The sequence below is a fragment of the Ceratina calcarata genome, unplaced genomic scaffold (genome assembly GCF_001652005.2).
Source record: "Ceratina calcarata isolate Rehan_Ccalc_2016 unplaced genomic scaffold, ASM165200v1 scaffold25, whole genome shotgun sequence".
In the NCBI taxonomy this organism is placed as follows: domain Eukaryota; kingdom Metazoa; phylum Arthropoda; class Insecta; order Hymenoptera; family Apidae; genus Ceratina; species Ceratina calcarata.
Window position 1 is genome coordinate 1,828,889 of NW_017147017.1, and position 15,614 is coordinate 1,844,502.

General features: G+C 40.8%; 1 protein-coding gene across 2 annotated transcripts; it reads right to left on the reverse strand.

The window, feature by feature from the left end:
• Positions 1 to 54: 54 nt before the first annotated feature.
• On the reverse strand, positions 55 to 12,168 carry LOC108622868 (putative G-protein coupled receptor CG31760). Of its 2 annotated transcripts, none has more exons than XM_018020972.2 (16): positions 11,913 to 12,168; positions 6,244 to 6,392; positions 6,000 to 6,161; positions 5,503 to 5,707; positions 4,343 to 4,577; positions 2,663 to 2,797; positions 2,409 to 2,559; positions 2,138 to 2,279; positions 1,944 to 2,076; positions 1,541 to 1,694; positions 1,354 to 1,463; positions 1,039 to 1,253; positions 804 to 942; positions 614 to 719; positions 364 to 507; positions 55 to 270 (listed from the first exon to the last, which is right to left on the reverse strand). In XM_018020972.2, the coding sequence occupies exons 3-16, from the start codon at positions 6,138 to 6,140 to the stop codon at positions 76 to 78; spliced, it is 2,205 nt and encodes a 734-aa protein (XP_017876461.1). In that variant the 5' UTR covers positions 6,141 to 6,161; positions 6,244 to 6,392; positions 11,913 to 12,168; the 3' UTR covers positions 55 to 75. The 2 variants fall into 2 exon arrangements, with proteins under 2 accessions (XP_017876461.1, XP_026667674.1); XM_026811873.1 differs by having other exon boundaries at positions 56 to 270; positions 2,663 to 2,755; positions 11,913 to 12,167.
• Between the last annotated feature and the right edge of the window lie 3,446 nt (positions 12,169 to 15,614).

The window sequence follows — 15,614 nt, forward strand, 5'->3', positions numbered from 1 at the left end:
TTTCTAAAGTGCATAAACTTTTGGGATTGACTGTATAGCCAATACATCCTTAAAGAGGATCGTGAATGGGTCGTGTTAGGTACATACTTTCAATATAAAACTGGCAGTCGAGCTCTTGGCGATGGGACTCTGAGTCGAGGACGGATGATTGTGCCCGTGCCCGTGGGTAGTGAAATAACCACCTGCTTTCGGTTTTATGTGACGATTGTACATTTCCATGTGCACGATCTTCATGAACTCGATCTGCGCTGCCAACTTCTGAATCTCTTCCTGTACAGATCAAGTCCAAGTATTGATCGTGCTGTTCTATTTTCACTGAATCATTCACAGAATCGGTAGAATGGTTTTATAGAAAAATCGAACCTTCAATTCCTCGTTTTCTTGATGCAGATCCGTCGTTTCCTCAGATACCAGACCGATTCCGTTTAACGAGAAGCTCGCTGTGACACCGCGAGCCCTCGCGCGGCTGTCCCATTGGTCTCCTTGACCACGCAAAACTCGAATCACCTGCCAGACACATCGTTTATCAACGAGAGAAAGAGAATTAATTTCATTTTATGCAGTAGATGTAATTTCGATTACTATTTAAATTCAAGTGCAAGAGACTCGTTACCTTGGGGCCGAATACAAGGAATACAGTGACGGAAGTGGATAATTGCGTACGTAGAAAGCCCAACAGATACTTGATGTCCGGACCGGCATGAGGGAAAATGAAAAGACTGCGAGCAAGAGATTACAATTTAAAATAGTTTTAGTTACAATACGAGATAATATTACAATAATAAGAAAGCAAGATATCATACTGAATGGCGATCATGGTGATATTCACAGCTGCTATATTGTAAATAGCGTAGCTTATTAATCGGGCCTCGTTGAAAAGGCTCTCCGCGTTGCGAACGTTGTAACAGACTTTAATGCCCCATGCGAGGAATAGAATTTCTCCTAAAGGAAAGAGAAGGAGAGCACATTCGTGTTTCGATTATTACTATAATCGATCGTATTTAAATCGTTATATTTATTTATTTTATCGTTAAATACCGATTGCTAAACTATGGTCCCACCAGTTGAATGAGCATTGGTAGAATTTCAGACCATAATTGTCAGCTATCACTTCGGCGTATGGTGGCGCGCTTAGGGTCCACGTGCCGAGATAAATTAGCATCACCAACAAGATCGGGACCATCCATTGTAATAGTTGCTTGTCCGTCAGCTTCACTTTGTGCGCGCTTTTCACACGGTACGTGAGAGAGACTCTAAAAATTGTATAAAAATGAACCAGAGGATGCACCGTCTGTATTGTTAACATCGAATGCTCTATGTATGATTCAATGAAATTGTTGGTATTATAATTACCGCCAGGTTTTCATTAACAACGCGGTGTAAGAAATGCAAAAGCCGAGATGCCTCGTCCATTTCGTGGCGATACAGGAATACATATCCAGGACCGGAAATATAGCAGCCATCTAAATACGGATGTGTCTGTGCCGTTAGTTTCGTGCGAAGACGCAAAGACAGTCGTGAAAATAAAGTGGGTACGTACTTCGAGGTACATGATGGCACAACCCGAAAGCGTAATAGACAGAAATATCGGCGAGGCAACCTTGAACACTTTCAGCTTACGATGTTGATACATATAGGCCACCAGGATTATGGTACCGAATACACAAAAAATGGAAAACGACAGGAGCGAGATTCTGAAATCATTTCACATCCCTCCGACTTGTAACTCGACAGATCTCGCCAAGTTTGTATAAAATTCACTGTCTAATTTTAATTCTAAAATTTATATAGCTATTCGATTAACAGCTAATTTATTATTATTCACACTATTATAATTATTCTTAAATAATTAATATTTATGTGATGTTTAATGATCATGGGATAACGATTCTATATTTTAAATGATTATTTACTTAAATAGAAAACATGTATAATAAAAATACCGGAAGGGCCAGTTGTAGGTAGCTAGACAGGGTTCGGGTCCTTTGCACTTGGCACATCCTGGCGCACAGCGTAAGCATCGGAACACCTTCTCGTACGAGTCGCTTATGTTCTCCTTCAATTCCTTCCAAGCGGCTGAGAAATCATGCGAATCAATTAATCGTTTTATCCCTAGGATTGAAACTGGTTTACTGACCTTCGACGAGAATTCCATCGAACACGGATTGCTGAGTGGTGCTGTAGTAACCCTTCCGACATCTGCACACGTACGCACCCTTCGCCCAACCGGCACCGACGCCGTTTTCATTTATGCGATTGCTCGGGCTTTGATACTCGCACTACGGAATGTTAATCATTATCAGCAGTACAATCTGCGCGTCCGACGCGCTGCATCGCACGCATAATTTTCTTTTAACACGTTTAACGTTCAGTATAAAAATGTATAGCTGAATTAGGTAGGGAATTACCTGCGTGGTGTCGGTATGACATTTATGCGTGCCTTTAAAAGATGCTATTTGATTACTTAGAACATCGGTGTCCTCGATGTGCAGCGACGCGTCGCACTGATTTACCTCTAATCCGCTTATATCGATATCTATACTTAAGAACTCTCGAACCCTTCAACATAACAGAATTTCGTTAACGTCGAGCGTTCACCTGTTTAATTGACTATCTCTAATCGTTTCGTCAGACTTTTGCAAATGCAACGATCGATACGAACCCGTGGCGATCGTCCGGCGGCCGTACGTTAACGCTGTACGAAATCAACCAGCGGTGACTTTTGCAGGAGAAATACGGGATGGTCCACCAACCCCTGTAGGATTCAATCGCCGGTGACTGCATGAATTTCGGTGACCTGGGATAACACGCAAACGCCACAAACCGCCATAGAAACCTCGATTCTCTTGTTAACACACGTGATTTTCGTGCAACGTTCCCCGTTATCGCACAAGTTATTCTTCCTCCGCCAATTTCATCTTGACTCTCCCTCCTGGCACTTCACGGTCATCCGTATACCGATCCTACTTCTAAATAATTACCATCTGAACGTGTCAACGTCTAATTTTTAATAAACAATTTATTTGATAAAAATGTACTTTGCGGTAAAATAAACTTGTTATTCGAATGTTTATTATCACAAATTCTCTGGAGTTGGTTATTTTTAAACTTTGAAAGTGGAGTAGAACGTCTTATATAGCATTATTTACCTCCAAAGGGCAACGTTTATTAATAGACTGGTGCAGTGTCTTTCGGAATTTCAAAGTCTGTCTATGGTTTACGTAATACAAAATTGTAATTATCAGAGTTACAGGAAACTTTAATCTAATAATATTCGTTAAACGAGCAACAACAAACTTTTTTCTTTTATCATAAATTGGATTGCTAATTTTAGAGAATCATGCTTTTGTTTCAATGGAAACTGATACCTACTACCTACCCGTTCTTCGTTCTATGATTGCGTGCGTAATAATTGCTTTACATCAGAACGCAACGACGGTTTGTTTTACGGTTCGTGTAAGCTATAAATATCCTGACATCGTACACACGTTCACGTGCAAGTAATAAAAAGCCTTTAACGATACTCCCCGATGGCATATTGATTATCGTAGATGTCTGTTTAAGCATTTATGTTCCCCTTCAAAACGGAGACCATGTTTATGTTCCCTCGACGCACACGTTTACCTTAATATCGCATTCAATTAATAGGCAAACAAGTATTCCCGATTGAAATAAATTTATGTTACGGCAATTAAACTGCAGCCAATTAATTATGAATTTTGAAACGTTCAGACAGTAAATAACTTGAACTCGAATCGTATGGAATTATTTTCAGAGTAAAAACGCGATTTACCGCGTTCCGTATCGAGTTTCTATGACTTGACGTTCATACAAGATGATGAAGGATGATGAATGATCGTGGAGCGCCTATGAAACGTTCGTCTTCTTCTCGGTAAAGGATTGTTTAAAAACAAACGTAATCTCTCAGTATCAAAATACATTTTCGCGTTACCATTGACTTCTGGGCTTACCGAGAAGAATAAAAGAAAGTATTAAATATGATGGTGCCAAAAAGAAACAATTTTTGTGCTTGTGCGTGTGCGTGCGTGCAGGCTGGTCTTAAATTGTTAAGTGCTAAAGTGAAGACGTAGATACATGGTCATCGATAATAATGAAGGAGGCCCTTTGAAAAATGAAACGTGAAAGCGAATGACAGCAGGAGCCTCGCCGAACCAATCGGATCAACATTTTCTGCATCAATTAAGAGGAAAGCTTCACCGAACTCGAACAATCTATTTAAAGTCGATCAGTTTGGTTCCCACGCGAGATCAGCCCGAGGGCGTGCATCGGGGTGCATAATAAAGGTCCGGTCATTCGGATCTGTGCCCGGGTAAAATCGAACCTCAATTCTGTGGTGGCGCCCGCATTTTCGAACCACGGCAAATTCGAGTCCGGCACGGATCCCGGTTGAAGTCCGTGGCTCTCGACCTTGAACGGTTCTCCAACGCTTCCAAGGCTTCTCTCGAGCCACACCGCGCTGATCACTGTGCCCGTGCTCGCGTTCAGCGCGATCACCCTCGTCTCCACCGCGTCGTTCACCGATACCAACAGTGACTTCGCTATCACGTCTAAAAGCGCTGTTCAATATTCAAGTAGAATTGTTATGTGAACGTCAGTCGTTCGATGTTATATATTTGTTGACGCGACATAAGAATGGACGTCTAAATTGGTATATGAGATAAATATATATTTTGTGTAAGAAGGGAAAGAACAGATATTGGCCTACGCCACGCCAGTGGTCTCGTATATCATTGGATTTTCGATCAGGGTACTTTCTTGCGCAGTTTCCTGGCCCTCGTTGACCTAATTAGCTACGATCATAGAAGTATCTCATTACGATTCTCCGATTATTCTATCCATTACAAATTCTATTCCACATAATTTCGGTTTAATTCTCTCGAATTTTTATTATCAACCGATCAATTTTTATTATCAAATTACTTTTATACACTTGAAAATTTTGCTTCGGATATAATTTTTGAGACGGTATTGGTTTGGGATTAGAACTTAACTGTTCCGATGGACTAAGGAGGTAATCGATAGAACTCGGTGCACATATCCTCGTTATCATCTGGATGGAATTCGATTGGGTGATGATATACCGGGTCCCGTACAAATTGGACTGTTGACAATGTGGTCTGTCATCGTGCTCGGTTTATTGGCTAAATCGATTTTACGTCTCTAACGTAGATTGCTACGAAACAATCCAAAAAGTGTGTCTCTGTCCTTTACCGTCGATATAAATGTTCACAGATCATTTTCACTCGTAATGATCATTGATCTTCTCGCGGTATCAATCGTTTATACAAAAACGTAGAAAAATTCTATGAATCAAAGTATAGAAGAAATTTCATCATCGAGAAGTTTTCTTCCCATTTATTTTATGATAAGTATCACTCGCAGTTTACTGGAGGAAATCTCAAATGAAATCTTTTATTTTATCTGGAGGAGTTGTTTGTCCAACAGGCTTTGTTACAAAGTAATCAACGCTCAGCGACTTACCGTTATGCCTTGATACCCCGACCGTGCCAAGATTCTGGAGCATCAGGGCTGTCATGTCAGCTTTTTGACGTGCGGTATCGTAACGCCGGGGATCAAGTGCCACGGCTGCTGGTAAGGATTTAAAACCAGCTGTCGTGGCACAATCTTCGCCCAGTGATCCGGTCGAAGCCGCTTCTATCACGTCCAGTGCTTCCTCGATATCCGCCTTTGAAATCAGATCGGTTTGCCCACTGTATTTAGCCGAGCCAACGCAATTTTGGGTCATGCATCTTCATCATATTTTACAATATATTTTCCACAAATTTAAACCCTACTTCGCTACCTTCGTTTACAATTACGTTATAGGTATTTCTATTGGACGATCAGATTAAACTTCAGCCACTGACGATTGATAAAAATTATATTTTTAAATACTTTGAATAATAGATAGAAAATTTTTAATGGAAATGATCGAAGCGATTCGATGAATAAAATAAGAATCTGATTTATGTTGTTACCCTTTTGCTGTGAATATCACTGGCGGTGGTTGTGCCGAATGACGGCACGGTAGTGGTGGCCGTCGTTACAGTGACGTACGCCATCATTGTCATCGTCGTCATCGTCGCAGGAAACAGGGCCGAAAGCCAAGATTTGCCCATCCCGCGTTTTGCTCATTTGTACTGTCGAACAAATATTTGTCCACTTATCATACTCGACCGAGATCATCAGTTTTGACGAAAGTAACAAACACAGCTGACGCACCTTCTTCTTTCGCATTCAAGTGGTGCCAAATTTAAGCCCCGGATCCATGGGGCGCTCGTCCACCCCTTCTGATATCCTCGACATTCTCCTCGACGACTTTTTCCTTTTTCCAACTCCTACTATCACTGTTTGTTCATCACGAATCGATTCTGTTGAACAGAAATCGTTTGTCTCTAAATCGTACGAACGTTCTGTCCATACTTCAATGATCCTTCTACTGCCGTTCATTGAAACGTTCCGTGATCAAAATGGCAAATCTACTATTTTGGAGATATTCGACGTACTAAGAGTCTTCCCCAATTCTGGTCTCAATTTAGGTTTTATCTCGTGAGAGAAATTTCTTCGGTCTCGAAACTTATTTGTCATCCCCCGCCGCTCGACATGACACGACGTGGCCCGCATACGTATAACAACGGACAAAATTATTTCGTGCCACGTCGGGGTGTTAATTTAAATAAAGTAGTCCGTGATAGGGTCTCCCGAGGGTGCTTCTGCAATTTGCACACCGCCGGTAATCGTCGTCCACTATAAATTTCCTTCCCGCTTTCTAGTTAAACCAGTTACACGTTTACAGATTAAATTTATCAGCAACTTTGTACTTGGTATAAGTTTCGCGTTAAATTTTAACTGGGAAATTAAACACGGATTAATGAAATAAAAAATTACTCGATCAATTAATTTTCTTAAAACTTCGCGCTGATCATTTCTCACTTTTGCTTCTCGTAGTAATATTAACAAACTCGTTGGAGCAAATTGAAATTGCTGCAGAGTTTCGACTCAACCGATTTCATTCGAGTCTCAATAAGTTTTTGTCTCTCAAAGGAATTAAAAAGGAACTGTATGTCGATTCCAACGCTTAACCACTGTATCGGAAATATCGTTTGTTGCTGGCGTACAGCTTTGAGAACGCCGCGCTGAGCCGATCCCAGCCCTCCCTACTTTTTAACAATCAAGCTTGACACCAGTCGATGCACCGTCTTACGGATAAAAAAAATATTTCGCTCCGATCGGTTTTTCTTATTTTACATTGTTCGTGTAAAACTGATTGTAAATTGTACAGACGAGTTTATGCTTCCTACTACTCGCTTCGAGTATCTGTGATAAAAGCATCAACAGGTTACACCGAGGCAAACGATTATTTGATAATAACGTGTGGAATCGCGGGGGAGTGTTGCCAAAACCGAACCATTTAAGATCTATATTATGCAGAGGTAACACGCTATTTGTATAAATTGCATTCTCACGTTTCCAACATCGTTCCACAGAAACATTCAACAGAGATATCAATTATCGCAATCGTTCGTTGACACCGTCTTCGTTCATTCGATCGGACGCCTTTTCCAAGGTATACACCAAAAGGAAAGAAGGATAGCCAAGGTTCTCGTGATAAATGTCTACTTGATGAACATTCCTCGACGTTAGACCTCGAACTACTTTCGCTGCCCTCGGGAATCCTGTTCAGGGTCAAACGTATTGTGAAATCGCATTGGAGCATCTCGTTTTTTAATCATACGTACGTATCTTCCAAACACCGACATCACGCCCTAACTATAAGAATTCCATTTGTCGACGGGTATCATGGCAATCCTGTTTGTATCACGACGACAATTGAATAGAAACGATTCTGTTCCGTAGCCTTAAAAAAGGAAGCGTTTGTTGATACAAGACAAATTCGATAACGATTTTCTACAAATAAGTTTCGCCCGATCGATGGATGCGCCAACAGGTAAGACTTTAAAAATGAAATTAATTGACAGGAAGGGATTATAGCGAGAGCGCCCAAGGTTTCGTTTAACTGGCATCATAATTGAATTTTTCATCGATTTGGAAGATCGTGGCGAGGGGAAGGGGGTGGCTGAAAATAGGCGGGCCGCTGTAATTAATCGTTAACAGGATTTATGATATTTTTCAGGGGAACGAGGGAAACTGTATCGTCCGCAGGAGGAGAGGGTTTACCGCGCGCATAGGGACGATCGATGCAGCCACCGGCACAACCAGCCACCCCCGGATCTCGTGTCCCCGCTTTTCTCTCTTTCTCTCCACATCGAATCGCATCGCCTCCGCTCTCCTGTTCCTGCCACCATTTTCGCCTTACCCGTCCGATTCTCCTCATTTTTCCTTCTGTCACCGCCGTACCACTCTCCCTACATGTGTGTGCAACGCACCGACCCATATTTCTCCTCTTAACGTTGCGACCTAATTTACTATTTCAATGTTGTTTAACAAACTTTTACAAGCTCGATCGAACGTTTTATGAAATCACTGTTCCGCGCGTTGAAACAACAAAAAATGTCAAGTCGATTGGCGAACGATTAACATGATGTTAAGAACTGTTCTTATTATACCAGTTTTCGCCCGCGTGCAATTTAATGGATAAACTGCGAAATTGCATCGAGTAATTGAGTTTATACAAAATGCTCATTACGGCACCCTTCGATTATTAATCGATAAAATTGTTTACGTTGCCCGCGAGAAATATTTGATGAGGAAACAAATTTCTCCCCAGTTTCATGTTTATTCCACGAACACTTATTGTCGGGTCCACGCATGTATCGCATATGTTCTTTGGTAAACGACTTGGCTGGAGTGTAGGCCGCCTTTTTGTCTCGCTTCACACGCGACAGGCGAGCACTATGTACGTACGTAGGTATGCGAGCCATTATACACGCTAGGGGTAGAACGTAGATACTCGAGAATGAAAGGGGCGACCGTGGCCCGTAGGTGGTACAAATTGAGTGCAGTACGGCTACTTGTATTGCTTTCCTTGATTACGTTACGATTAGGCGGAACGAAGCCCGGTCACGCGATTCTATTGGCAAACACTAATATACAGCCGAGCTTATTACAGATATTAAGTGATTACTACGCTGCCTGGGGCGATACAAGCTTTCACGTCTAGTTAATCAGCCACTAAAACCCAGAAGCTTGCAATGGTACTAGAATCATTTATAAATAAAAAGATTTGTCGTACGTATTTCCTACTTGACGGAATTTATTAAATTGACATGTTCTTGTATTTGAACCAATAGTGGTTCATTATTTTCACGAGTTTTAATAAGATTCGGATTTTACATTATCGAAGTGCATGAAAAATGAAGAGACACGATCGAACGCTAATGCAATTTGCATTGACACCCTTCAGTGAGTCAGTGAAATGTTCGATTTAAAGGAAGAATGGGCGAATCGCGTCTGAATAATCGGGCAATTACAGATCGCCGATACGAATACGTGTAACGTTTCATTAGTTGGAACAAGCTAACGGTAATGTCGTCGCGACCACTCGACGCGATGACGGCAATAAAGCCGGAAATTGGTTCCGATCGCTTCAAGTATTTCTTCAAGCTGGATATCGAATAGACCCACCTAGCATTTTGAGTCGACGCAATTTAATTTCGTACCATTGTCGGCGATGTCTACTGCACAAATGGAATATCATTCCCTTCCTTACGTTTATCTACGCTGACTGCACTTGGACAAACGAGTTTTTCGATTCAGAGACTGGCGAATTCAAATTTTAGAATGTTTCCCCTAATTAAATTCGAATCAAATATTTAATTAATATCCGCCGTGGGTGGATGTACAACATTTATAGACCTGTTCGATGTAAGAAAACTTCTAAACGTGTCGGTTCATTTTTCTTTCGTTTAATCAGGAATTGATCCAGCATTTATCGTCGGGTAGAACCATGCTCGGCAGCAATTTTCGTGGCCGATACGTTTAAGAAGATCTTCGACGTTCGAAGGCAACCTGGATCGAGATAGGAACGACAGTCGGCTATTAAGGTCAACAACGGATTTCAGGAAAAATCGATAGAACCGGATAGAACGGCCCTCGATGGATATCGGCCTGTTTAGAATCAAGGGCTGCACAACAATCCGCGTAAGCCTTTCTTTTCCTTTTTATTAGCTACCCGCTCTTTAATTGTCAGGTGTTTGGGTGCTGAGGCCAAGTGTTTCTTATTAGCGCGAGCTTCGCGTCTTATCGCGATTTTCTTTAATAAATATTACATCGCGACATGGATAGATAAAAATGTAGTGTACATTAAATAATTTTGTGTATATGTTAAGCAATTGTGCTAAATGGATTATTTGACGATTTGATCATCTAATTCAATGAAAATATTTTGCAACTTCCTTTACACGATTTCGTTTCCTTGTTTGGACGATAAAGCATCGGCATGCCATGGACTAGTACGGAGTGTCAAAAAGCTACCCGTGGCTGACGGCCAACGAGGCAACAAAAGGGAAAAACGATGGAAATAGCTCGGCTATCAAGAAACAATGAAGTGGTCGAAACTGATATCGGTTTTTTACAATAAAAATCCCATTTGATTCAAACGTTAACGAGATTCCACGGTACGTAGACGTATGTATCTACTTTATGCACACAGATAAAAATGGGTCAAAATCAGAATCGGAGCTGTGTTACGCGCGATGAGAACCTAAGAGATTACTTTCTTATATAACGACCCTCTGTGTCTCTCACTTACCAGATAATGAGATGGAATAATGGTTGAAACCAGTCGATTAGTAATTAGAATTTCATTACTCAGTTGATCATTTTCATCCCGTTACGTATATTAAGTCTGATTCTGAATTTGCTATAGTAAGAACAATTTCATAAATTAATCAATTTTGGTGTGAAATAATTTTCAAATTAATTGACTATACAACACAATTAGGTAAAATAATGATGAAGTAATGATGAAAACCTGTTATATCTAAATTAATAGTAAAATTATTTATACAAAATGTCCAAATATCCGTACGGTGTTAACTGAAAAGAACGTTCGATTTACACGGTTCAGATTAAAAAGACAACGTACTGGTTGCTTGTATATCGTTGCCAACAGGTTACCCTCATCGATACGCGGGGACGGCAGATCTTATTACAGCGGGAGCAATTTCAAGTCAATTAATACCGAGCCGATATTCCATTAGGTAACGTCGTCGGGCCATGCGTAACAATAATTAATTCGATATTCGAGAAGCGACGGTAGAAACGGGTTTAATCATTTTTCTGTCATTCAATCGTATCACGCAGAATCGAAAAGTAATGATCTCGAGGAACGCGTGTCCACGCGGATATTTTATTGTGATCGACATGCAATTTTAAAGAGGAGAACGTGTTGCATCGGCACGATACGCGCTTAGCAACACCATCATTCATTACCATTAAAAATCGATACATTCTATTTTTCAAACGTGTTACGAGCAACTTATTCAATTAAACATAAATTCCCTTTCTTCTTTATATTTATAAAGCATGTAAGTATCGATCTTGTGAGTTATGAGACATGGAAAGTCTATGAAATTAGAAATAATAAGTGTCGTTATTTATTATATTCGGAGATCTAAACATATTTGGATTGAACATTCGATGGGGGCCAACAAATTCTTCCCACCTGAACTTTATACTGTGATTGATTTACGCTCGCTGTTTCGGCATCGCATTCCGCGTATTCGCATCCTAATTCATTAGTGCTGTCGCTAGCATCCGAATCTCCGTCAGTCAAGCTAATTCAATAAACCAAACTACAGTTGCTAGCTCGCAGACGTCTGTTCCCGGAGTTTCTAAACTGCGTTAACTCGCAATCGACGCGACGGACCTCGATGACAATCATCGGGGCCTGTTTGTATTTTTCAAGGGTGTAATTCGACTAAACTTACAGCGAACGGCCGTCTACTCCCAGCAACATCTCCTCCACGCTAAAGCGTTCATCCAAAATTGAATCACCGATTCACTGACTGACTCAAAACTACACTAGTCGATCCTCGCGAACAGGCGAACCCGAGGTGATTGCCTTTCACTGATGAAAAATAGAAAAGCGGAGGTGGCGACCGGGGTGGAAACGAAATTCGCGTTCGCCACGGCTGCAACGAACGATGGCTCGTTCGTGACTGCTTAAAGACCAGTCGGTTGTGCAGCTGGAAAGCGGGGCGTGCGCCCTCCGCGAAATCAAACTTTGCCTCCACACTCGAGGAGGAAATTCACCGCCTCTCCTCCTGGTCCTGGTCCGACTTCGCCTAGCTGCGCGCTCCTCGCTGCCTACTAGTATCTAGCTAATACAACCCCGCCAATCTTCGAACAGGCCCGTTCCACCCTTTAGTTTTAACAAATAAATTAATGCTATTTGTCATTTCATTATGAATTTAATCACATCCTCTATAAAACTGAGCAATGAATTTAAATGCAAAAGTGCACTCATGATTGAATACGAGTGTCATTAGAAAATGAATTTCGATGGCTGTTCAAAACAATTGGAGGTTCGATTAAACTTAAAAGTGGCGGAGTCGCTTAATCATAGGCCGAAACAGGCTGTATTTAATTGCGTGTGGCTCGTTCTTAGTTCTTAGAAACAAGCGCCGAGTGTACTCGTGGCAGTACTCGAGCATTTCAATGAGAAAGCCGCGTTTCCGAGGGGACGAAGAAAATGCTCGTCGACGGCGACGACGCTTTCGGGTTATCTCCGAGAAATAAGGGCCACGATAATTATGCTAATGGAGCGTATTTTGATTGCATTTCCAGGCGAAAAAGATCTCTCTGGATAAACGTGTAATGAAACGATGGCTGTGAACTGAATTTTCTGAAATCAATGTAAACGATATTATCGAAAGTTATTTAAACAGAAAATTCTATTTCCGAGCGGACAGAAACTAACCAGGCAGGAACTGTAAACGAGATTTAAAAAAGGGTTTATTTAACTTCCTAACGCAGGCCTAACGATTCGCTGCATCCGAAATAGCATGCGGGGTGTCTATAGCTCAAAGTCGCTCTAGAATAGCATGAACGGCGATATAGTGGTTGGTGGTTTAAAGTCAATGAAGTCAACATTCGGACATTGGCCATCGTTTATTATTATGCGCGCATCGTCGCATAGCGAACGTTGATCGACGGATATCTGTTCCCGCTAGGCTACTCGTTCTGCTCCTCGCCTTTCGAGAGTTCTTCGCCTCGCTCTTATCAAAATTCAAAGGATTCCTCGGATCGCCGTGCTAGTTGGGGTAAGTACGCGTCGCTTGTTTTCTCTTCTTCCCCCGTACCGCATTCGAATCGCTGTCATTTGCGTAGAAACTAGATACCGACCGATGTCGTTTGCATAGCAGATTGCAACGAACTATGCTTAAGTTTAGAATTAAAATTCCATTCGGTTCGCTTCGTCTCGCGTTAAATATTCGTTCTAATCAATTCGGAGGCTTTAATTTATTGAAACTATCAATGGTAATGTAATTTCACCTTACAGGCGTAGAAATTTCTTGAAAATTGCAATGGTTGCCCAGGACGTTGACATAAAGCTCTCGAAAACCTGCGACCACGCGTGGGGCTTCCGATTGTCTGGAGGGTCTGATTTCAGTTTCCCCTTAACCGTTGTCAGGGTAAGATACGACGATCTTCAGATAAAATCACAATTATCGTGAACGAGGCTCGCTTTTCTGAATCTCGGTATGATGCTTACGCGACTTTCTCTGCACGTGCATAATTGGAAAAATCGCGAGTATTCGCGTTTTCGGAGATTTTTATCGACACGCTCGTATCGGGTCGCGTGACCTCGTTCTTCCTCGGCCTGAATTCTGCGCTGAACAGAATATCGTTCCGATTGTGATTGCGAGAAAGGGGGAAGTCATTAATCGAGTCGATGAGAGCCCGACGAATTTTCGCAAATTATTCTCATCGCTCGCATTTGTTTCATTTCGTGCTTTAAACATATATTGACAGCCTACGGCCTCTTTATTTTTCGTTTATATATATTGTACTCCAATTGTCAAATAAAAATAATAATTAAAATGTTTAATTCGTTTTTTGGAGGGTAATAAAGGGTTAATCTATCTCTGCACGAAGGTGGCTCTCGGAGGACTGGCCGATAGAGCGGGCCTTCAGGCTGGCGACATAGTCACTAAAATAAATGGGGAGACTATAACACATTTAAGACACTGCGAAGTTCAAGAACGCATTCTCAAGGCCGGGAACGGATTAACGATGTCCGTCATACGAAATTTAAAAATCCAGCGAGCCGTTTAACGAAAGCAACGCGTTTTCTTTTAATAACTCGTCAATCTTCTATTCGATCGACACGAGTTCTTCGAACAAGAATTATTGAATTCAACAAATGGAAACAAATTGAAAATCATAGTAGGCGAATCTAAGAGTCTTAACTTTTTGAGAACGTTCGGTTAGTTCTTAATTCTATTCCTTGTTATCCCTCTACTCTGTTTTAAGGGATGTCTTTATAACTAGGAATAGTGAACGTTATTTCACGCAAAATAATGCCGACTACTGTGATTTTTACTTTGCCGGTTGTTGTGCTGTCGAACGAACGATACGATTGTTATTTGAATAAAAAAATACTGAGAGGAAAACTACAGTTTTTCCAATATTAGCGAGCCGACCTTTTTTATAAAAAGGATTTCACACCGATAATAATTAATAATGTAAAAAAATGTTAATCGATACTTCAATGTTTGAATTTAAAGTTTTTAACTGAGATTTTACTAACAAAATATATATTTATTGTTATTATTATAAGTGAATAAATTTTAATTTGTACGCAGTCATATCATATTGTACTAATTGAATAAAAAATGTATCAATTTCTTTCATCTTCGATACTAATTGAACACAATACACGAAATTAACGAGGTAATTTAATTGGGTAAGTACGAAGATAGTAAAAATATTGTGTCGTTGGCCGTTTTTTTCGCGATGCTTCTGGCATCCGTAATCAAGGTCCATCGAGGCGAGCTTACAACATCGTTGATGCCCGTAGTGTGTCACCGATTGACCCACATTGCAAAATACAATTTGTCAACTATTGATCCGTCCTCCTCAGTGATCGTTATCTTCTCCGCCAATGATTCATCGACGACGGTTAAGGTGACGTTTCGAACTGCAATTAAAATGTTCCACTTAAGCTTTAAACGATGGACGGAGATCCGGAATCTACCTTAAATTGCTCTTTGCCAGAATTGCTCTTCTGGATAAAACTCGAATTTTTCTATCGCCAATTTTACTAATTCAAATAATCCCGTAACATTTCCAAATAAATAATAAATACAAGACTTGAAACACAGCTGCATGTATGAAGATACATACATACGTATGCATATATGTATATACGTGTCTCATAACAAGAGTTGCAACAGGTGAAGGATTTCGTATTTTTAGCTAGAACGAGATATAAATTGGGACACGTTCCAATGAACTTTTCATCTACATAAATATGTAATACAAACATTTTCAAATAGCGATTCGTAGAAAAGATATTCCTATGATTTTACTGAATACGAAAAGTTCTGTTCGTTTCATACTTGCTAAGCGTTTGAACGATCCTGGTCGTGTTTCAGTCGGGTTTAATTTGTAGGATATTTGCAGGA